The 23,746-nt window shown below is 34.7% G+C and overlaps 2 protein-coding genes, 1 long non-coding RNA gene and 1 other non-coding gene across 13 annotated transcripts in view; 2 read left to right on the forward strand and 2 right to left on the reverse strand.

Moving 5' to 3' along the window:
• PHACTR3 (phosphatase and actin regulator 3) overlaps positions 1-1,825 on the forward strand; it is a 269,873-nt gene extending 268,048 nt beyond the window's left edge. For all 5 annotated transcript variants that reach the window (XM_055372872.2, XM_055372873.2, XM_004062456.5 and 2 more), the window contains exon 13: positions 1,225-1,825. In XM_055372872.2, coding sequence (XP_055228847.2) covers positions 1,225-1,240 — 16 coding nt within the window. In that variant the 3' untranslated portion in view covers positions 1,241-1,825. The remainder of the gene's footprint in view (positions 1-1,224) is intronic.
• A 3,918-nt stretch (positions 1,826-5,743) lies between these two features.
• LOC129529105 (uncharacterized) lies at positions 5,744-16,100 on the forward strand. Its single transcript, XR_008674512.2, has 3 exons — positions 5,744-8,088; positions 9,284-11,594; positions 15,199-16,100. It is a non-coding gene; the product is annotated as an uncharacterized lncRNA (long non-coding RNA).
• LOC115931766 (U7 small nuclear RNA) lies at positions 6,762-6,823 on the reverse strand. The gene has a single exon (XR_004068221.1). It is a non-coding gene; the product is annotated as a U7 small nuclear RNA (small nuclear RNA).
• A 1,217-nt stretch (positions 16,101-17,317) lies between the features above and the next one.
• SYCP2 (synaptonemal complex protein 2) overlaps positions 17,318-23,746 on the reverse strand; it is a 59,108-nt gene continuing 52,679 nt past the window's right edge. For 5 of the 6 annotated variants that reach the window (XM_004062461.4, XM_055372866.2, XM_055372869.2 and 2 more), the window contains 10 exons: positions 23,524-23,709; positions 22,561-22,651; positions 22,135-22,290; positions 21,434-21,570; positions 20,237-20,331; positions 20,035-20,134; positions 19,552-19,610; positions 19,322-19,400; positions 19,137-19,193; positions 17,318-18,142 (listed from right to left, as the gene is read on the reverse strand). In XM_004062461.4, the coding sequence (XP_004062509.3) occupies positions 18,065-18,142; positions 19,137-19,193; positions 19,322-19,400; positions 19,552-19,610; positions 20,035-20,134; positions 20,237-20,331; positions 21,434-21,570; positions 22,135-22,290; positions 22,561-22,651; positions 23,524-23,709 (1,038 nt within the window). In that variant the 3' untranslated portion in view covers positions 17,318-18,064. The remainder of the gene's footprint in view (positions 18,143-19,136; positions 19,194-19,321; positions 19,401-19,551; positions 19,611-20,034; positions 20,135-20,236; positions 20,332-21,433; positions 21,571-22,134; positions 22,291-22,560; positions 22,652-23,523; positions 23,710-23,746) is intronic. The other variant, XM_055372867.2, reaches the window with a different exon arrangement.

The following is a 23,746-nucleotide window of genomic DNA, read 5'->3' on the forward strand; positions in this document are numbered from 1 at the left end:
TGACACCGGGCTTCTTGGTGATGACGAAGTTGGGAAAAGATTTAACTCTCTTTACTTATTGAACTGCATATTTTTTCAGTATTTCCCCCCACTTCTTTTCCATGGCCATGACCGGTAGTAATTAAGTGAAGTTCTCAAACATCTCTGATTCTAAAGCAATGACTGTGATGCAACAAGCCTTCAACTGTATCAAGTTGCTTTGTCTTCTCCTTTATCTGAAGATGCTCAAGGCCCACATACAAAGAGAAAGGAAATCCTGCATATAGATACTGCCTTAAACTAAAATAATAGTTTTAGTTTTCTGTTTGTTACAAAGTGGCCACTGCAATTGTTATCTGAAAGATTTACTCTGTAAGATTAATGTGGCTATAGAACAGAAACTAAGTACAATGGAATTCCACCTTAACCAATGGTTTTAGGGTGAATATATCAAGGGGAAGGGAAAGTTGGATGAATAGGAAAAAATTATACAAAGAGTTTGTTTTTTAAGGTTCCCTCCCATGACTAACATAGTTTTGGGGAGGAATAGGTCATATGAATGTTTAGGAAAAACAGTTTCAGTAAATCACGCACAATTACATTTAATGTTCATTCTGTCTTAAATAGAATGAATACATATTCTATATATTGCAATCTCAATTTTGTACATTTTCCAATTATACATTATTAAATGTTTAGTAAAGATGTTTATTGTCCTAAGTTGATAGCTTTCTAAAATAATGACTCTAATACTTGAACATAAGGAAATAATTTTAGGGTCTTTATACCACATTTTAACAATTCAAGAGTCAGAACGGTATTTTTAGTTATGAGATTTTAAGAGTTTTAAAATTACTATGAACATATTACTCTACAAAAAGTCATAACTCTACTATAATTTTCAATAATTTATTAACAAATTCATCATTTCTACTGATTTAGCAAAGCCCCTACTGATTTAGCAAAGCCCTGGCCTTTCTGTGTACTTCAAGGGCTTTTAACTCACAGTTTTAAAACTAAGTTCTAGATAGTCCTAAGAATTCAGCATATAACAGGGGCCTGAGAGTGGGGAGCCCTCTGAGACTCTACCCTATTTTAACCAGAGTAGCTCCATCCTCATGTTTTACATATGGGACTTCTGAGAATCTTTTTAATAGCAGCAAATTTATTTGTATAGGGTTTTTGGCTATTTTAACTGCTAGAAATGAATAACCTTAAGTTCTTTGTCTTTTTTATAATCTCTAGATTCCACAGGCCATAGAGATTTTCTTCTGAGAAGAATTTGTGTTTAATTTTTTGATACCAACACTGAACATTCATCAGGGAACTTTCCTGAAGTTCAGCTCAAGACTACCCTACCTGCTGTGTTTGTGAGAAGAGTAGGATCACACACACAGGTGCAATCTTGACCACACTTACCTGCAAGAGGAGTAACCAGAGGACACACTTACTTCCTTCCTTCTTTGGTGTCTGAGGAGTGTGAACTGTTGGGGTCAGTTAAGACCCAACATAACTCTATCAGAAGAAAACTGTTGTTTGCCTTTCAACCTTGTTTTACAGTTCTGCAGTGTAATGGAGGACGGGCAACGTGCATGTGCAGGCTCACCACTCCCAGGCCTCTGACATGAGGGACATGTGACAGTGTCATTCAGTATTATGTTCAAAAGACATTTTTATCCTGATCATAATTAATTTGAAAACTCTTTAAGTTCATGTTATACAAGATGATTTACTGTATTATACTTTTCCTTTTTTATATAATGTCTAACAAAAAATACAGCTGCAACATTTTGATTCCTGTTAATTTTGTTCTTTAATTAAATGACTACTTATTGCAGGAAATTAACCCAGGCTTTACATTTTCTTGTGGTTGGGATGAGTGGTACTTTAGAACAGGGATCTGTGAAACAAGTCAATTTTTACTTTTGAACGATCAGAATCCAAACACATGAATGAGAATTCCAACTTTTTATGTGTTTGGTTTGTGCCTTAGAAAATCAAATTGAGTGCCTTTAACCAAGAAATAAATAAGCAATAATTTGTTGAAAAATTCTATCAAAATGAAAAGTATGCCTCTTTAGAGTATTTTTAAGCTCACCTCTGCAAACAGTGTTAAAGAAAGGAAATTTACCCCAGCACAAAGGTGAAAATCTTGGCACAAAGGGGGAAACTAACAATAAATGTTCCCTGAAAAATACTTTTAATTGGCTTTCAAATAAGTGTGCTTACAGAGATGAGCCTTCCCTCCTCCTTCCCTCCTGGTATACTGGTGAGGCAGGAAGCACAGTAACTTGGAGCATGACTTTCAGAGCTTGCAGAACTTGTGCACAAATCCAAGCTCTGTGCTATTCAAGAAGTTACTTGTTTTTTCTATAGTATGGTCATATCTCTCTCACACAACATTGCTGTAGTATCTAAATAACACAAAGTAGCTAAAGTGCTGGGAATCCAATAAATGTTAGCTACTGATATGGTTGCCAGGTAGCACCTGGAGCAACTGAGTGTCCTCTATGACTTCTTGCCACATATGCTACCTCATTGCTTTCCACTGTTTTTCCTTTTCTACTTAAGACTGCTACTGGGTCAGACGCCCACAGAAACTGCCAAGTCTTTATGTTAGCACTTTGTCCAAAGTGACTTATGATCAGTCCTAGAGACTAGCAAAACACACTATTCATTGAATTATAGTTTTTTTTAATAAGAAATTGTTATGGTAGAAAAATTCCAGCTCTACCTCTTAGCTGCTCTGTAACCTTCTGTGAATCAGCTGACTTCTCTGAGCCTCAATTTGTTTGTGAAATGTATCTAAATCCTTTCTAATTAGAAGTCAGTTAAATTTAAAGGATTTGATATATATATATACATTATATATTTTCTGTTATTCATAACCCATTATTTGTAGCCAAAACTTTACCTCTTTTCTATTTTAAGCAACATATTAGAAGCTCTCTGTATTTAATATTCAATTTAAAATATTAATGGGAGCCCAAATTATGTAAAACTAAGATTTCAATTTCCCTCACATAGAAATATTAATATATTTACTATGAAACAGAAAAGGAAAAGGTGCTACTGTTTAGAAACCACCTTGGCCCCCAAAGTACAAAAGATCAGTACTGCTTAACAAAAGAACCAGGCAGATCCTATAGTTAGAAATGACCTGGTTAGATGGGACATATATTTAGTTTTTTCCCCAAGTCCCATAACTAGTGGATAATAAAACTAAAAAGGTAAAGTGCAGGATAACCAAAGGAGGGTTTCGACTGGTTCAGACTCAAAGGTTCTAAGATATCCTAAAACCAGCAGACATATTCACTTTAATCAAAATTTGTGGCAGTAGTATCTAACTTCTACCATTGTGTTTTTATTATGCACAAACTATTACTCTAAACTATACTTACATATTTCATGTTCTTATCAGGTATTATAAGGGTTAAGAGATAAACTAAAATTGAATCAAGTATATTTACTCTCCACCTGCACAACTATCAAGTTAGAGGAATAAAATTAAAAAGCAATTCACAAGTCATATTACACTGATGACATACATGTATATGTACACGCATTTGCATATATTTATAATTTGAAGAGAAAGTTTATATACTTAACAGCCAACAGATTTAGAAAAAACTATTTGTCGTACTGAATAACAGTATATATGAATTATCAGAATTCTTCATTACTAGTATTCAATAATGAGGTTTTTATGCAATAAATTTACAAATCATTTGCCCCTATTTTCAGAAAAAATTATTAAAGCAACCATGAATACTTAAGTCATAAGTTCTGTTTTTAAGGAGTTCAAAACATTTTTACAAGCATGTTAGTAATTTAGTGAGAGGAAATTAAATATCTTCTAGAAACATCTAGTAACTTTTAAGCTAATGTAATAGAGGAAATACCACATGATATGACTTTGTAAAAAGTATTTCTAAAAGAATTTAAAGGGGGCTGGGCATGGTGGCTCATGCCTGTAATCCCAGCACTTTGGGAGGCCGAGATGAGTGGATTGCTTTAGTCCAGGAGTTCGACACCAGCCTGGGCCACATAGCGAAACCCCATCTCTACAAAACAAAAAATTAGCTGGGCATGGTGGTATGCGCCTGTAGTCCCAGCTACTAGGGAGGCTGAGGTGGCAGGATCACTTGAGCCCGGGAGGTTAAGGCCATAGTGAGCCATGATTGCACCACTGCACTCCAACCAGGGCGACAGAGCAAGACCCTGTCTCAAAAAATATAAAAATAAAATAAAGAGACTTTGAAATCATATCACCTAAGTAATTTTTTGACAATTGAAATGGTGGTGGGAGCGGGGAGGAAGAACCTAACATCAAGACATCCACCTTGTGGAAAGATATGGTAATTACAGGCCTACATTTATTATACATTGGAAGTAAAGTCAAAGTTTTTAGCTATGTATCTACAGTCCTTCAACAACAAATTCAAGCTCAGAAATGCAAAATCCTAATTGTACTATTAAAACTGCTATTACTATATGCTTCCGATACCCATTTGTCTAGTTTTTTTCCAGAGACCTTTTTCTCCATTTTTCATATGAAAACATCTCAGAAGATATTCGTAAGCAAGTGAACATATGAACCTGAATATATGAAAAATATTTTCAAAAAGTAGATTTCTATAAATCCCATTTGCTTATTTAGCTGCGAATTTATTTACAGTGATGATACTAGGAACATACTACTAGTTCATATTCAAACAAAAAATGTTTGTTAGAATGAACAACAGAAAGTACTGGTTAGCAGTTCCATAGTTCTATGAAAATAGAGCAGTATTTTTAAAGTAATAAAAATTTTCTTAAAAAACCTTTTCAAAGTTTTTAATCTCAACTGTAAATCTTAAAGATATAAATGGGGAAATTCTAAAAATTCAGTTTTCTTACTAAGCAATGGGAGGAAAGAAATCTGGATATATGGTACATATGACAATAATTTAATGTTTCAAGTTGCAGACATGTTATATATGTGTATTATTCCTTTCTAAATGCAGTTTATTATCCCTTCTCAAAAATACATACACTGAATGTATTACTACAATTCAGGTGTGTTCCCTAAAAGACTGGTCTATACTACCAGTCCATTCTCTGCTTTCCAGATAGCCTACTTCTTAATTATAATGGTGACACCTGATGTGGCAGAAAGCACAATCTCCAGAACCACCTATCATCTTGCTTCAATTTTTACATTCCAAGTTAGATTTGTTTGTTGATATTATTTGCTGGTATTTTATTTTGCTCAAAATTCTACTTGTTTATTCATAGCATATATGATTCTTCCATACTTTAAGTTTTAATTAGATAAGAAACTTATACACTAACTGTATGTGGTTTAACTGTTAATAGGTGGTAACAGAATGGTTAAAGAACTAACTCCAGCAACTGTGAAGCTCCACACTAGGCACTGAACTCAGAGTTGGCAGAATTTGTCACTGTAGACTACAAATTTCATGTTGAATTAAATGCTGTATGAAAACCACTCCATCTATTATTCATTTAAAGGATCTGCTGGCCTTTTAAGTTGGTGTTGGCCATCCATGATACTACGATTTGGTGGCAATGAGATCACTACAGTAATGGCTGTAGAATTTAGTATTTAGGTTTCTGCCTAGCTATACTAACGTAAAATTTCTTCTCTTCCATGTCCTTTTCCATGTGTACTTCTGGGACAGTTACCACCTTACAGCTCTATTTGGTTGAGGACATGCGGTAAACCTACACCAGGGTGTTAGATTACAATCCAGGTAAGAAATTTAAGTCATTAGCTACAATGATCATTTATTTTTAATATGTTTAAAATAGAACAATCAAGAATTTTAGCTATATTAATTAATATACTCACATTAGCCTCTGCTATGCAAAATTGATTTAAATCACTATTTCTGTGAAACAGTAAGATAAACTAAGGAAAAATTTTATAATAAAGAACAGAGAGTTCTGATCTATAAGATTTCCCTTCCGAACTTGAAGTCTGCAAACTACAGCCCACAGACCAAATCTGGCCAGCCCCTGCCCTTTTAGTGGCCAGTAAGCTAAGAATGGTTTTTATATATTTAAATGGTTACAATTGAAACGATTATAATAAGCACCGACGTGATACTCTGAAATTTGCCTTCTGGCCCACAAAGCCTACAACATTTTCTGTATAGCCCCTCAGGACAAACTTTGCTAGATCTTGCTCTGAACTTAAAAAATTTAAATAAACATATAATAGAACATTTTAGAAATGAATTACATAGAAGTCAAATAGCTAAATTGTTTTTAAATGAGCTTAAAACCTTTTAACTTCAAATCTATTCCAAATTTCAATACTCATTTATAAACCCAATTGTCTTTGTATTTGACTTGTACAAAATGTACATCAAATTAGGTAAATAAAGCCTCATCATTATTAAAGGCAAGTGTTTCATTAGTGTGACTTCCACTCCTCCAAGTTCCTTTTATTTAAAATTGTTGCTATCACAGCATAAGCTAAAAGTATATTATCTAAAGCTCAAGATGGTACAACATATTGATGTCACTCAACACACCTGTATTCCTAAAATGTTCTCCTGTAGACGTCAATTCAGAATATTTTCATGCACCTTTAAATAGAAAAACTAAAGCTAACCATTACAAATACATTGTCTTAACAATGAAGTCTGTGTACATTTGATTTGCCTATATGATTCCTCTAAGGGTCCAATGAAATGGAAATCTGTATGATTCTGCATGACATTAAAAGCACACATATCCTCATTTTTAAGTAGGGAGTTCATCTCTGTTTTGAGGTGGGCATTCTGGTGAAAACTGAAAAACCTGCTACACATATTCTAAAAGAGCTGTAACACCATGGAAGGGTTAATTTATTACTCATTTGTGTATCTAGACTTGAGCTCAGTGCATATCATATAATAGATGTTCAAATGGCTGGTTAATACTTTATCAATTACAATGAAAATGCTGACACCATATAGGACTTGAATTTTAGGAGACACATTAGTTCGCTTTGAACTTAGTAAATTCCTCCTTAAAACTGCCATATTCATTACTTTGTTCATTCACATTGTTGTAAGCCTACTTTTCCAGACACTCTTAGCTTCTGAAAATTGTGATGAATAAGACATACAAGTTTCCTACCCACACAGAATTTACAGGAGTGGAGTTTGTGGAGGCAAGGCAGAAATAAAGAAATTTCAGATACCAAAAACTGCTATATGATAGACAGAAATAGTAACATTAATTGGATGGTGAGGGAAGTGCTCTCTAAAGAATTACCACTTAAATGGACACGTGAAAAACAGCAAGAGTTTCCAGGAAAATGGAATCTCAAAACCAAAGAGAAAAAAGTGAGATTGTTCAAGTAATGCTTGAGGCATACTCAACAAGGCGGAAAGGAGTACAAAATAAGGGTAAAGACAGGCAGAGGTCAGCTCATATGGGGCCTTCTAGCCCGTGATATAAAGGCTGGGTTTTAATAAGTTTTAATAATTCAGATGAAATGCAGATTAATAAAATAAGGCATTTAAAGTAGTATAATTCTGTGGCATTTAGTACATTCACAATGTTATGTAACTACCACCTCACCTCTATCTAGCTCCAAAACATTTCATCACAACATAACTTTTAAGCAGTCACTCCCCATTCTTCCTTTCCCTCATCCCCTGGCAACCACTAATCTGCTTTCTGTCCCTGTGGATTTACCTATTCTGGGCATTTCATATAAATGAAATCCTAAAATATATGACCTGTGTGTCTCATTCTTTCACTTAGAATGTTTTTGAGGTTCATCCACATTGTAGCATGACTATATACTCCTTTCCTTTTATAGCTGAATAATATTACACTGTATGGATATATACCACATTATGTTTATTCATCATCAGTTGACAGCTATTTGGGTTGTTTCCACCTTTTGACTATTGTGAATAGTATTGCTGTGAACATTCTCATCCAAGTGTTTGTTCAATCTGTTTTCAATTCTGCTATATTTTAGATATCTGTCCCTACCCCAATCTCATGTTGAATTGTAATACCCAGTGCTGGAGGTGGAGCCTGGTGGGATTTGTCTGGGTCACGGGAGTGGATCCCTCATGGCTTGGTGCTGTCTTCACAATAGTGAGTTCTCACAAGATCTGGTCATTTAAAACTGAGTGGCACCTGCCCCTGCAACTCACTCTCTTGCTTGCTCCTGCTTTTGTCATGTGACTTGCCTGCTTTCTCTTTACCTTCCACCATGATTGTAAGCTTCCTGAGGCCTCCCTAGAAGCCAAACAGGTGCCAGCACCATGCTTCCTGTAAAGCCTGCAGAACTGTGAGCCAATTAAATCTCTTTTATTTGTAAATTACCCAGTCTCAGATATTTCTTTGTATCAATGTAAGAATAGACTAATACAGAAAGTTGGTACTGAGGAGTGGGACATTGCTATAAAGGTACCTGAAAATGTGGAAGCAGGTTTGGAACTGGTTAAGAGATTAGAAGAGTGAGGAGGGCTCAGAAGAAGAAAGAAAGATAAGGGATCCATATGAACTTTAAAGTAGTTTTTTCCAATTCTGTGAAGAAAGTCATTGGTAGCTTGATGGGGATGGCACTGAATCTATAAATTACCTTGGGCAGTATGGCCATTTTCATGATATTGATTCTTCCTACCCATGAGCATGGAATGTTCTTCCATTTGTTTGTATCCTCTTTTATTTCATTGAGCAGTGATTTGTAGTTCTCCTTGAAGAGGTAGTTCACGTCCCTTGTAAGTTGGATTCCTAGGTATTTTATTCTTTGAAGCAATTGTGAATGGGAGTTCACTCATGATTTGGCTCTCTGTTTGTCTGTTATTGGTGTATAAGAATGCTTGTGATTTTTGCACATTGATTTTGTATCCTGAGACTTTGCTGAAGTTGCCTATCAGCTTAAGGGGATTTTGGGCTGAGACAATGGGGTTTTCTAGATATACAATCATGTCATCTGCAAACAGGGACAATTTGACTTCCTCTTTTCCTAATTGAATACCCTTTATTTCCTTCTCCTGCCTGATTACCCTGGCCAGAACTTCCAACACTATGTTGAATAGGAGTGGTGAGAGAGGGCATCCCTGTCTCGTGCCAGTTTTCAAAGGGAATGCTTCCAGTTTTTGCCCATTCAGTATGATATTGGCTGTGGGTTTGTCATAGATAGCTCTTATTATTTTGAGATACGTCCCATCAATACCTAATTTATTGAGAGTTTTTAGCATGAAGCGTTGTTGAATCTTATCAAAGGCCTTTTCTGCATCTATTGAGATAATCATATGGCTTTTGTCATTCGTTCTGTTTATAGGCTGGATTACGTTTATTGATTTGCATATGTTGAACCAGCCTTGCATCCCACGGATGACGCCCACTTGAAAAAGAGCCCGCATTGCCAAGTCAATCCTAAGCCAAAAGAACAAAGCTGGAGGCATCACGCTACCTGACTTCAAACTATACTACAAGGCTACAGTAACCAAAACAGCATGGTACTGGTACCAAAACAGAGATATAGACCAATGGAACAGAACAGAGCCCTCAGAAATAATGCCACATATCTACAACCATCTGATCTTTGACAAACCTGACAAAAAGAAGAAATGGGGAAACGATTCCCTATTTAATAAATGGTGCTGGGAAAACTGGCTAGCCATATGTAGAAAGCTGAAACTGGATCCCTTCCTTATACCTTATACAAAAATTAATTCAAGATGGATTAAAGACTTAAATGTCAGACCTAAAACCATAAAAACCCTAGAAGAAAACCTGGGTAATACCATTCAGGACATAGGCATGGGCAAGGACTGCATGTCTAAAACACCAAAAGCAATGGCAACAAAAGCCAAAATTGACAAATGGGATCTAATTAAACTAAAGAGCTTCTGTGCAGCAAAAGAAACTACCATCAGAGTGAACAGGCAACCTACAGAATGGGAGAAGATTTTTGCAATCTACTCATCTGACAAAGGGCTAATATCCAGAATCTACAATGAACTCAAACAAATCTACAAGAAAAAACAACCCCATCAAAAAGTGGGCAAAGGATATGAACAGACCCTTCTCAAAAGAAGACATTTATGCAGCCAAAAGACACATGAAAAAATGCTCATCACTGGCCATCAGAGAAATGCAAATCAAAACCACAATGAGATACCATCTCACATCAGTTAGAATGGCGATCATTAAAAAGTCAGGAAACAATAGGTACTGGACAGGATGTGGAGAAATAGGAACACTTTTACACTGTTGGTGGGACTGTAAACTAATTCAACCATTATGGAAGTCAGTGTGGCGATTCCTCAGGGATCTAGAACTAGAAATACCATTTGACCCAGTAATACCATTATTGGGTATATACACAAAGGATTATAAATCATGCTGCTATAAAGACACATGCACACATATGTTTATTGTGGCACTATTCACAATAGCAAAGACTTGGAACCAACCCAAATGTCCAACAATGATAGACTGGATTAAGAAAATGTGGCACATATACACCATGGAATACTATGCAGCCATAAAAAATGATGAGTTCATGTCCTTTGTAGGGACATGGATGAAGCTGGAAACCATCATTCTGAGCAAACTATCACAAGGACAAAAAACCAAACACCGCATGTTCTCACTCATAGGTGGGAATTGAACAATGAGAACACATGGGCACAGGAAGGGGAACATCACACACCAGGGCCTGTTGTAGGGTAGGGGAAGGGGGAGGGGTAGCATTAGGAGATATACCTAATGTTAAATGATGAGTTAATGGGTGCAGCACACCAACATAGCACATGTATACATATGTAACTAACCTGCACAATGTGTACATGTACCCTAAAACTTAAAGTATAATAATAAAAAAAAAGATAAGGGAAAGCTTGCAGCTTCTTAGAGATTGGTTAAGTGGTTGTGACCACAATGCTGATAGTGATATGGACAGTGAAGTCTCAGTTGAAGAGGTCTCAGATGGAAATGAGGAACTTACAAGGAGCTGGAGCAAAGGTCACACATTTTACACTGGATGCATTCTGTTCATGCCTTAGGGATCTGTGGAAGTTTGGGCTTGAGAATGATGACCTAAGGTATCTGGTCGAAGAAATTTCTAAGCAGCAAAGTGTTCAAGAAGTGGCGTGGCTGCTTCTAACAGCCTATGCTCCCATGTGGGAACAAAGAAATGACTCAACATTGGAAATTATATTTAAACAGAAAATGGAGAGTAAAAGTTTTGAAAATTCGCAGCCTGGCTGTGTGGCAGAGAAAGAAAAAGCTATTTTGGGAGAGGAATTCAAGCAGGCTGTGGAGCAACCACTTACTAGAGATACTGGCATAACTAAAAGGGAACCAAGTGCTACTATCAAGACAATGGGGAAAAGGCCTCGAAGGCATTTCAGAGAACTTTCATTGCGGCCCCTACCACAAGGGGCCCAGAGGCCTAGGGTGGAAGAATGGTTTGTAGGCCAGGCCCAGGGCCCATATCCTGTGCAGCCTCAGGACACTGCTCCTTACATCCCTGACTCCAGCTCCAGCCTCAGCTCAAAGGGCCCCAGATACTGCTTATGCCACCACTCTGGAGAGCACAAGTCACCGTAAGCCTTGGTGGTTTCCACGTGGTGTTAAGCCTACAGGTGCATAGAGTGCAAGAGTGAATGAGGCTTGGCACCCTCTACCTAGATTTCAGATGTATGAGAAGTGGGACATGGAGTTAAGGATTATTTTAGAGCTTTAAGATTTAATGACTACCCTCCTGGGTTTGGGACTTGCATGGTGCCTGTTGCCCCTTTCTTTTGGCTGATTTCTCCCTTTTGGAATGGGAATATTTACCCAATGCCTATACCCTCATTGTATCTTGGAAGTAAGTAACCTGCCTTTGATGTTACAGGCTCATGGGTGGAAGGGATTTATTTGCCTTGTCTCAGATGAGACTTTAGACTTGGGACTTTTGAGTTAATGCTGGAATGAGTTAAGACTTTGGGCAACTCTTGGGAAGGCATGGTTGAATACTGCAATGTGAGACGCATATAAGATTTGGGAGGGGCCAGGGGTAGAATGATGTAGTTTGAATATTTGTCCCCACCAAATCTCATGCTGAATTATCATCCCCAATGTGGGAGGTAGGGCCTGGTGGGAGGTGTTTGGGTCCTAGGGGCAGATCCCTCATGACTTGATGCTGTCTTCACAATAGTGAGTGAGCTCTCATGAGATCTGGTCATTTAAAAGCGTGTGGCACCTCCTCCTCTCTCTCTCCCTCCCTCTCTTCTCTTGCTTTCACCATACAACATGCCTGCTTCCTCTTCACCTTCCCTCATGATAAGCTTTGTGAGGCCTCCCTTGAAGGTAAACAGATGTCAGCACCATGCTTCCCATAAAGCCTGTAGAACCACAAGCCAATTAAGCGTCTATTATGTATAAATTATGCTGTATCAGGTATTTCTTTACAGCAATGCCAAAGCAGACTAATAGAAATTCTTTTTGGCATATACCTAATAGAATTGCTGGGTCATATGGTAACTCTTACGTTTAACTTTTTGAGGAACCACCAAACTGTTTTCCACTGTGGCTGCATTCTTTTACACTGCCCCAGAAATGTCCAAGAGTTCCAATTTCTCCACGCCCTCACCAAAATTTATTGTTTTTTTGATTCTAGGTATCAAGTAGGGATAAAGTGGCATTTCATTATGGTATTGATTTACATTTCCCTAATGACTAATCATGCTGAATATCTTTCTGTGTGCTTACTGGCCATTTGTAGGTCTTCTCTGAAGAAATGCTTATTCAAGTCCTTTGGCCATTTGTATTTGGGTTGTGTTTTGTTGTTTGGTTGTAACACTTCTTTATATATTTTGAATACTAGACTCTCAGAGATACAATTTGCAAATATTTTCTCCCATTCTGTAGGGTGTCTTTCCACTTTTTGGGAGTGTCCTTTGATGCACAAAAGTTTTGAATTGTGCTACAGTCCAATTTATCTAATGTTTCTTCCATTGCTTGTATCTGTATCATATTTAAGAATCCACTGCCAGATCCAAGGTCATAAAGATTGACTCCTGCATTTTTTTCCTGCGTTTCAGAGTTTTGGCTCTTATATTTAGGTCTCTAATCCATTAATTTTTGTATATGATATGAAGTAAGGTTCCATCCTCATTATATTGCATGCGTTTGTCCAATTGTCCCAGAACAATTTAAGAAACTATACTTTCCCCCATGGAATGGTCTTATACCCTTGATGAAACTCAGGTGACCATAGATGGGTGGATTTATTTCTAGACACACAATTACATTCTATTGGTCTAGAGGTCTATCATTATGCTAGTACCACATAATTTCAATAATGTAGGTTTGTCGTAAATTTTGAATTTGGGAAGTATGAGTTCTCCAACTTTATTCATTAGAGTTTTTTGGTTATGCTGGGTCTCTTCCATTTTCATATGATTTTTAGGGTTAGCTTTTCCATTTCTGCAAGAAGACCATTAGGATTTTGATATGGATTGTATTAAATCTGTAGTCTATTTCAGGGAGTATTGCCATTTTAACATATCAAATCTTCCAATCCATGACCATGGATTACCTTTCAACTTATTTAGGCCATCTTTAATTTCTTGCAACAATGTTTTGTAGTTTTCAGTCTTATACCTCCCTTGGTTAAATTTATTCCTAAGAATTTTAATCTTTTTGATGCTATTGTAAAGGACATTGTTTTCTTAATTTCATTTTTGTATTGTTAATTTCTATTATATAGAAATACAACTGATTTTTCTGTTGATCTTGTATCTTGCAACTTTGCTGAATTTGTATTAGTTTCTAATGATTTTCTTGACTCTGTAGGATTGCTTAGACATAAGATCAAATCACCTGTAAGGAGAAATAGTTTCGTTTCTCCCATTCCCACTTGGAAATCTTTTTCTTTTTCTTGCATAATTTCTAGATCTAGCTACAACTTCTAGCACAATATTGAATACAAGCAGTGAAAGCAGGCATCCCTGTCTTATTCCTGGTCTTGGCAGGGCAGGGGGGCTTTTAGTATTTCCCCATTGAGTATTATGTAAGCTATAGGGCGTCATACGTACTCTTAATCATGTTTTGGAATGTTCCTTCTACTTCCAGTTTTTTGAGTGTTATTATAAAAGGGTATTGGATTTTGTCAAATGCTTTTTGTGCATCAACTAAGTATTTCTTTTTCTTCCCTCATTCTATTGATATGGTATATTACATTCATTTTCCTATGTTAAGCCACCCATGCTTGGCTGGGATAAATCCATTTGGTCATGGTATGGAATGCTTTTAATATGAAGCTGGATTTGGTTTGCTATTTTGTTGAGGGTTTGTGCATCTATATTCACAGAGAATATTAGTGTGTAATGACGCCATTGTGTGGTTTGGAATTTTCTCTCCTCTTCTGTTTTCTGGAAGAGTTTAAGAAGGACTGGGCTGGGCATGGTGAATCATGCCTGTAATTCCAGTGATTTGGGAAGCCAAGGCAGGAAGACTATTTGAGGCCAGGAGTTCAAGGCCAGCATGGGATACACAGCAAGACCCCATTCTCTAGAAAATATTAAATAGCTGAGCATAGTGGCACATGCCTAGAGTCCTAAGCTTACTTAGGAGGCTGAGGCAGGAAGATCACTTGAGCCCAGGAGTTTGAGGTTACAGTGAGCTAAGATCAGACCAACATACTCCAGCCTGGGTGACAGAGTGAGACTCTGTCTCTAAAAAATAAACAAATAAATTTGAAAAAATTAAAAAAACTGGCATTATTTAAATGATAGAATTCTTTGTTGGGAGGTTTTCGATTACTAATTCAACCTCTTTACATGTTATAGGTCTGTTGATATTTTTTATTTCTTCTTGAGTCGGTGTTGGTAATTTGTGTTTTTAGGAATTTATCGATGTCATCTAGGTTAACTAATTTATTGATATATAATTATTCATAGTATTCTCCTAGAATCCTTTTTATTTCCGAAATTTCAGTAGTCATGTCCCTAACTTTCATTTCTCACATTAGTAATTTGAGCCTTCTGTTTATCTTAGTCAGTCTGCTAAAGGTTTATTTTCTTGATCTTTTCAGATGACCAAATTTTGTTTTTATTGATTTTCTGTGTTGCTTTTCTGTTCTGTTTATCTCTGATCTAGTTCTTCATTATTTCATCGATTCTGACAGCTTTAAATTTTTCTAGTTCTTTAAGGTATAAAGTAAGGTTATTGATTTGATACCTTTCTTACTGTTTATTGTAGGTGCTTACAGCTATAAATATCCCTCCGAGCACTGCTTTCAACGGATCACGTTTTGGTATGTTGCATTTTCATTTGTCAAAGTATTTTCTGATTTCCCTGATGAGTTGTCCCTTGACCCACTGGTTAAGAGTGTGTGTCACTGGAGAGTTTTATGTAAGGGAGTGACATGGTATGATTTATGCTTTAGCAAGACAGTGTTGGCTACTAAGTGAAAAAAGTGTGGAAGGGAAAGTATAAATGCTGAAAAGCCATTGTAAGAGGCCGTTGAAATTGTCTGTGTGAGAAATTATACTGACATTGTCACAGAGACAGTGCAAGTGGCAGAAAGTATTCAGATGTGGGTCATATTTTGGCAGTAAAATCTATAGGAATTGTTGATCAATTTACTGTTTGGCTAAAAGGAAAATAATTCAGGAATTACTGTTAGGTTTTGGTTTGAATAGTTGGGTAGTTAAAAGTAACTTTATTGAGATAGGAAGACAAAGTTTACTTTTTCTTTGATGAAGAGAAAGAATGGTAAGGGAGACAAATCAAGTTGTTTTGAGAGTTGAGATTCTTATTAGAAACGTCAATACAGCAGTATTTTAATGTTCTGATGTCCAAAGTGAAGGTCAGAACGTTTATAAATTTGAGATCATCAACACAGAAATAGTTATTATATGGGACTAGATGAAATTACTTAAGGTGAAAGTACTGACTGAGGAAAAGAAAGAGACTAGGAATGAACCCAAGGAAAAGACACAGAAGAGTAGCAAATAGATGCCAGCAGAGGATTTTAAGCATGAAATGCCACTGAGAGGCTATGTTGCCAAATCTAATCTGTTTTTACTTAAATGACTGTTGATTTTCATAAAAGTTTTGATGAAATAGTAGGGGCAGAGCTGCATTGAGGGAAGGAAGGAAAGAAGTTGAGATAGTAACCTGAGAAGATTATTCTGATATATTCTCTGTAAAAGTGAATGGATAATTTTATGGGTAGGGCAGTGGTTTCAGGAGAACTTGATGTCAATGGAAGGCCTATTTATTTACTTATTTACTTATTTAATTAACATGGACTATAAAAATCAGGAGAGGAAAATCAAAGATAATGGGATTAAAACCCATTAATCACTAGTAGGGTGATTGTTCTTAAATAAACAAATCTGCTATTGGACTGAAAGAGAAATCAGAAAATGCTGGTCTTGATGCAGGAAACATGTTAGATTTTAGGGTGAAGATGAGAAAATTATGAGGTTAGACAATCAGCTCAAAGGTAAAGAATCAAGGAAAGAGGTATTTATATGCAATAATACTCTGGAAATGTGGTAAAGCCAATTAAAGAGAGCAGAGTAAGGACTGTTGAGCAATGTTGAGTGCCCATTTGAAGTACGTGGCCATACATTTAAAGCCTGATTGTATTATTTTCTCCTGTGCTGTTCAATTGGTAGAATGACAGCTAAGAATTAGTGGATAAGGTTGACAGGAAGAGAAAGGGCAAGAGAGTATTATTTTGAACTCTGGCATCTAGAATGGGTAAGGAAGGAAGGACAGACAAGAAGGTAACAGGAATAGAGAAAAAGTATAAATAGCCTGAGACTACTATACAAAGCAAGTTGGAAAGATAGGCTGGAGTGATAAGAATGTTGGAAATTGAGGTTTAGAGGGGCACAACTGCTGGTAATGATAGGATTTTAGAAGAGTTGGAAAGAATAAAGAACCTGGGATGGATTACACATATAGTACAGTATTGAAATCAAGTATGAGGTATGATTTAGGAGTCTTGGAAATTTGGCTGACGATGAGGTAAACAGGGTGATAAGACATGATGGAATTAGTCTCACAGGGCAAGATGGATTTGCAAGTCCTGAGTGGTATTTAATATTGTAACGCTGTCACTCTCTTAAAATAGCAACCCCACTACCCTATCAATAAATCTTAGCTGATGCTAATAATTGCATAAAGCTGACCAAAATGAGAAGGGTTTTAAGAAGCCAGTTTTCCCACTGTTTAATTACTGGTATTATTTTTGAATAATACTCTGCTACCATTAAATACACAAGGGATAGTAAAGCTACTTAGTATTATACTTTGGATCAAATAAATATCCTTCTTCAGATACCCAATGTTCACAAAATAGGAATATAATGATTTATATTTATTCAAGTGACATAAGCATTTATTTCAACTTCATTAAAAGCAAATCAAATGTATACTCATTTTTATAAATTAATCTAGCAAGATATTACAATGACTACTAGATTAAAAGTATTTGTCAAACAGCCTGCTTATGAAATAGGACTTCTATATTGAATTAACATATTTAGGCAATGTAGTAGCTTTTTTAGGCCATTTAGTGCTTCCTAATACATTAGAGCCATATCTGAATAAATGTTTCCAACAGTGTGCTGAAAGTACTGATCTACCACTCAGTTATACATTTTAAACTAGGGACTTCCTCCCCCTTGTAAGTGTGGCTAAATTTTTATTAGTTGAATTCTAAGTTATTAAACATTTTAATTATATTCATCCCCAAACTGCATTGATTCAAAAACACATTTTATGTAATAATACATTTTACACAATAAAATTTAATTTATTAAAGAAACTCATTTTATGAGTATAATTAACTCAAAAAGTTTCTTAAAGCTTTTATCTCCAAAATTAAAAAATAATATTGTATAGACAGAAGTCTTCTGGGCTTGGACTCATGTTATAGTGGTTCCCTCTCATCCATTAAAAGACATTTTTTTTTTAATTTGAGGGTTCCTATAAAGGGTACACTTGCTTCGGTGACATGTATATTTTTCTCTTTGTAGGACTATTCTTATTTCCTCAGTTATACACAGAGAATAATAATTAGATAAAGTATGGTGATAAAAACTAGATTTCACACATTAGCATTTCTTTCATGAGACATGAATACTGACATCAGTTCTCTGCGTATATTAAGAAGCTCCTCTTCTAGCTATAGCCAAGAAAAAAAAAATCACACTTAGATTTCACATTTTCGCTGTAAAACCACCAAATAAAATAGAAAAAAAAAATCAAGCTGTTATTAGTGATTCATTTTAAAACAACTTCTTTCATGAAGATACTGCATTCTAACAGGTCTACAGATATCCACAGAATTCTGTGATCATTACTGATATTCAAGACAATCAGTTGAGAGAAGGCTCTAATCTTTTAAAGCCCCAAATCAGTGAAATTTAGATTCAATTTTTAAAGGAAGAGAGTAAAATTAAAAGTCTAGAAAACAATTTCAACAAGGATCAACCTAGTTAAGTAGCTTGTTTGCTTGAAGCTAAACTAGCTTAGCCACAACATCTTGATCCTGTACTATGTCAGCATATTGAGGTTCTATCTTTGTAAGTACATTAATATACTGTGTATACAAAGATCAGTGTACTTAAAAATGCCTTTCATCTTTGAGAAAACTCCAAAGACATTATCACTTAAAAGAGTACCTTTAGTCCCTTCCCAGGTCCACGTTTCCCCCCAGAATGCAGCTGCTGGTCTACTAGGCCACTGGAAAGTAAACTAATTTAATCCTCAAATCTAAGTAAATGACATCTTGTCCAAACAGACAGTAATTCTTCCACTAAACTACAGACTTTCTGGGAGTTTTGTCCTGCCATATTTTCTCCTTCAGAAGACACAGCAGGACAGACGCCTGCTGCAGTACCCAGTGTTTAGAAACTGCAAACAAATCATTCTTTCAGATAATTTTTCAATTTGCAAATTTATATTCTCTTTTACTCCTTAGGAGGGCCTGTTTAAATTACCCCTATTCTTTCACTATAAATATGCTCCCATTATTTAAAGAACTAAAAGTAATTGGGCTAAAACTATCTTCTCTCAACTCAAAAGAAAAAGAAAGACATAAGAGCACACACATAAAAAAATCAAAAACAAAAGACATTAAAGTATGATTATCCCATTTTCAAACTTAGTTGACTTACCATGTCCTTAAGAAGCCTGTCTTGCAGCACTTTCATATCTTCTTTCATCAAACACATCTGTAAAAAAGTAAATATATTTCACCCATGAAATTTACCATAAAGTTTTCACAGCAAAGACAAAGTTACATTAACAAATTCTTTTTGTAATCAAGAGAGGTAACCTATAAAAAGCATAAAATTTATACCTCGGATGTAAAAACAGTTTCTTCATTATCAGTATTACAGAAGACACTTTTAGCCAATGAAGTTTTCAAAAGATGAAGCCTAAGAAGTAAAATAATGAGTTAACCTTGTATTTATCAATAATTCAAATTAGAGTGCTATAATATAGTATATATAATTTTAATTTTTCAAATAGAAATTTATTTAAAAATCTAATTTTATAGATTATAGTCATTAAGAATGTCATACTAACCTCTGTTGTTCGCTTTTTTGATATGCACTGAACTTCTGAAATATCTTTTCCCAAAAGTCCTAAATTAATTAATAAAATTTTATTTAGTCCTAAATAAAATATTTTAGTCCTAAAATAAAATCCAGTTAAACTTTAATATGATTAAAAATTAAAATCCAACAGAATTACTCTATTTCTATTATTACAAATTTAAATAAACAGTATGGCTATATGTTAAAAATATTCCAGATGTCATACGCTCTTTCAAATTAAAATTGAAAGTAAAATCTCTCAGGATTTCTCATTATCAAAGATATTCATCATAAATTTAAGTTCGTACTTCAAAAGTGTTTCTATGAAGCTGATTAGAAATCTAAGATAAAACTAAATTATTTTCTGAACAAAAAGCTTTAGGATGTGCTCCCAAAAAAGAAAGTTTTTCCAAGTATAGCTCTTTAAAAATAAGGTTTTAAACTTATTTTAAAAAATTTTAAAGTAACAAACCACAAATTCCTTTTCCAAATCTTTTAAAGACTGTGAATCTTTTTCAAAATTCTCCAGCTCCTCTATGATAATGAATTGGAATTTATCAAGTTTTTTAATCCTATTACAGAAACAAAATGAGATTAATTTTAAAAATTGTAGCATTCAGAATATATGAATATGTAGCATTCAAAAGTTTTCAGAACAGATTTTTATTACAGACCTAGAGTCCTGACTTTGATGATTCATTGTTCTCAGATGTTGCTGAGCTGTTTTCCAAGACTGCGTAGTAAAATAACTCAACATTTTATGTCGGATCTGAAAAATACTCATTTTTAAGTTAAAATATCTTTACAAAATAACACTCTAACCAAGACTACAGTAACAGCAAATAATTTTCCACGAAATGTAAATTACTAAGAAGAACTTGGAAAAGTGAAAAATTAAAAACTCAGTTATTTAAACTGAAGTGTTAATAGACACTGCTCTGAGTGAACTTATTTAACTCCATCAGTAGGTCTTTGACTAAGGGTTGAGTCCTCAATTGTTTTCATAAGAACCCCACACTCTACAGTATTTACAAAAATGCTGATGGTTATAATTCTCTTCAAAGACACAGCCTAAAAGTCACACTCAGAATTTTTCAAAACCATTTTTTTCACAAAAACATATATTTAAATCTAGCTACAGACACATATGAGAATATATAAGTCAAAGCTTCTCTATTCAGATTAGGTTGGCCTTGGGCAAAAAAAAAAAAAAAAAGAAACAGAAAAAACAAGCAATTTCTAATTTTAACCCTGAATATAGGAGAAAGGAAAGCAAGATTGGGCGGGGGGGAGGTGTTGATAACCTGTGCCCAAAACATCTTTTATTCAAAGGAGGGCATAAAAAACTATCGATTCCAAATAGAGGCATGTGAAAGAGATAGGCAGAAATATATTACTAATAATTAAAAATTGTTTTAAAAAGCATTTTTGCATTATCTCACTGGAACCTCAAAAACTAAGACTACATAACTATAATACAGAACTAGTGAAACAAAATGAAATGGTATTTCTCTGACTGCAGCTGCTCATTCTTTATACTACACTATACTATCTTCATTAATGCTCACCTAAATGACATAAAAAATGTCTTGAAAAGTGGCATGAAAACTGTCCAGTAAAAAAAAAAAAAATCACAGAAAAGCCAAAACATTAAACTGAAAAGGAAAATAGGACAAAAGAGAAAAAAGTAGTAGCAAAAGAAAGAATACGGGTAATATACAGATTTTACTCCAATTATTCACATATAAGGAAAGTTGGTTTCATGAATGGATATTTTGTTGCCAAAGGATCAAACAAGCCAATGGTCTAGTAGAAAGTGTGGCATATTATTATATTATTGGGTATAAATCATAACTTAAAGAATAACTCACATTATTCCTTCTCTTAAATTCTGAATTGAGCCTCTCATAAGTCTCATAAGTCATCTCTATACCTGCAAATTCATTTTGCCAGGTCTCCCAAGGAATAGAAAAGTCATTTGTTGATAATGAAGATACACTTTCAGACACTAAAAAATGAAAACAATCTGCTGAAGTTAAAATACGCATTACTCTAAATTTAGCCTTGTAATTAGGCTAAGAACAAAATCTATCTTATTTTCCGAATCTATGTGTAACCTAAGGATTATGAAATCAAAGGCAGAAGAGTTCCTTATGTTTTTTTAATTTAAAAATGAGATTATTCTGATTTATAAAACAAACTTTTTGGTATGGCTATTACAGCAGAAATGACTACTTTAAGCTGGAACATTTATGGATTATTTTTAACTGCTTTTTAACTAGTTCCACATTATTATTAGGTATTTAGTGAGGTACTAGCACATCAGTAAATTCATACTCTAGTTAACCTAAATGTGATAGTAAGTGACAGAATGATGAGGGAGATCTATGGGCATCTAAGACCCTTACTACAACAATTATTCATATAAATGTGAACTTTGCAATAAAGCATCATCCATCTTGGACATATCCAAAGTTGTCTTTACAAATTTGTTTTGTAAATAGACTCATTCAAAATATAAGAACCACCCTCCAAATAACTGCATTTTGATACAGGCTACTGATCTACCTACTTTTGTGGATATGATGATCTGCATCTTCAATTTTACACAGTTTTTTGGGAAGCAAGTTTGCTCTCCTTTCTCCTTTCTCTTCCATTTCTACTTCATTGGAATTACTTAGATTATCTTCTATATATATTCTTTTGCGACTAAGATGTTGGGTGGGGCCTTAAGAACAGTTAAAGAAAGTTAAAAGCACTGCAATTTTCATTAAAAATACCTAATATTTTCTTGCTTTTATTTTAAAAAGGCTTTGTTTCCACTAAGTATTTTTATTATGTTTCAGGTAATTATGCATTCAATTCTACCTAGTTTACTTATTTTCTTTTTACATTAAGTTGAATAACGGTATGACTTAAAATACATAATTCCTTTAGTTGAAATGTCACGTAGCATTTCAGTAATCATTTTTTAAAAAGCAAGACTATGACTACAAACCTGATACATGAGTAGCATCACAGGGCATGTCAAACCACATTTTCTCTCTTCCTTCACTAGACTTGGATAATGAAGATGCTAAATGACTTTCCTAAAATACGTATTAGAAGTTAGAAAAAAATTCCGTAAATATATTTCAATTCACATTTTATCACCTTTCTCAAACCCAAAAACCAATAATTTTAAATGCTGTCAATTCTTTCTCAGATTGTTTCTATCCCTTCCTTTTCATCTCTAATATTTACCATGTGTAAACCTTGATTCTAAGTTGACCTCAATCTTCTTGTAATAGCTGTGATGTGAGCTACTTTTTTTTCTATTCCTGCTTTTCATTTCTTTATTAGGATTTCCATTTCTTTGAGTCAGGAAATGAGGAGCCACAGAAAACTAAAGTTTAAACTATTCTTCTTTCAAACCACATCTTTCACATCTAACCTTATGTTATACTATTTGAATATACAGGTTTTACTTAGTAACCTTTACATAGGTTACTGATTTTTCTCCACTTAATCTACATATACCTACCCATCCACTTAGGTCTAGCTCAAATCGCAGCCCTCTCCAAGTTGTAAAATTCTGTCTTGATTTTCTATATTTTACAGGTTATTAAAATATTTTTATTGATGGATGGATGGGCTTTTATGCTGGCAGGAAGTTCAACCAAATACCTATATATTCACGAAACCAGAAAGTGCCAATTGTAAATATGCAATCCGGGGTTCAGCAGTGGTATCCTCACTATTTAAGACCTTACTACTCTCATTTTAAAAGTTTCAACTTTCTTCTATCAAAAAATATTTTTCTATGATCAAGCCATTCTATATACTTTAAACATCAGATTTTCAGGTAATAACAGTTGAAAAGCATTAAAATATTATAATTACCACTAAAGGTCAGTAATCTGAGTCTTATAAGAACCATCTTAGTGTAAGGAAAATTTATAAGTTATAGTCCCACACTCACCTCTCTTTTGCTTTGTATATAATTTTCATTGATATGTGGAGATTCAATTTCCATAAACCGTTCTTCTGAACTATAACTGCTTACATCTGAATAGCTGTTACAGTTTTGTGTTTCTTGTGTAAGTACCAGAGAACTTATTTTTTTTCTATTTACAATAGTATTACTCTTAGTTGGAGTATGTCTGGGCTATGAATGAAGACATACAAAAACCAAATAAGAAGTT

This window comes from Gorilla gorilla, chromosome 21 (genome assembly GCF_029281585.2).
Source record: "Gorilla gorilla gorilla isolate KB3781 chromosome 21, NHGRI_mGorGor1-v2.1_pri, whole genome shotgun sequence".
NCBI lineage: Eukaryota > Metazoa > Chordata > Mammalia > Primates > Hominidae > Gorilla > Gorilla gorilla.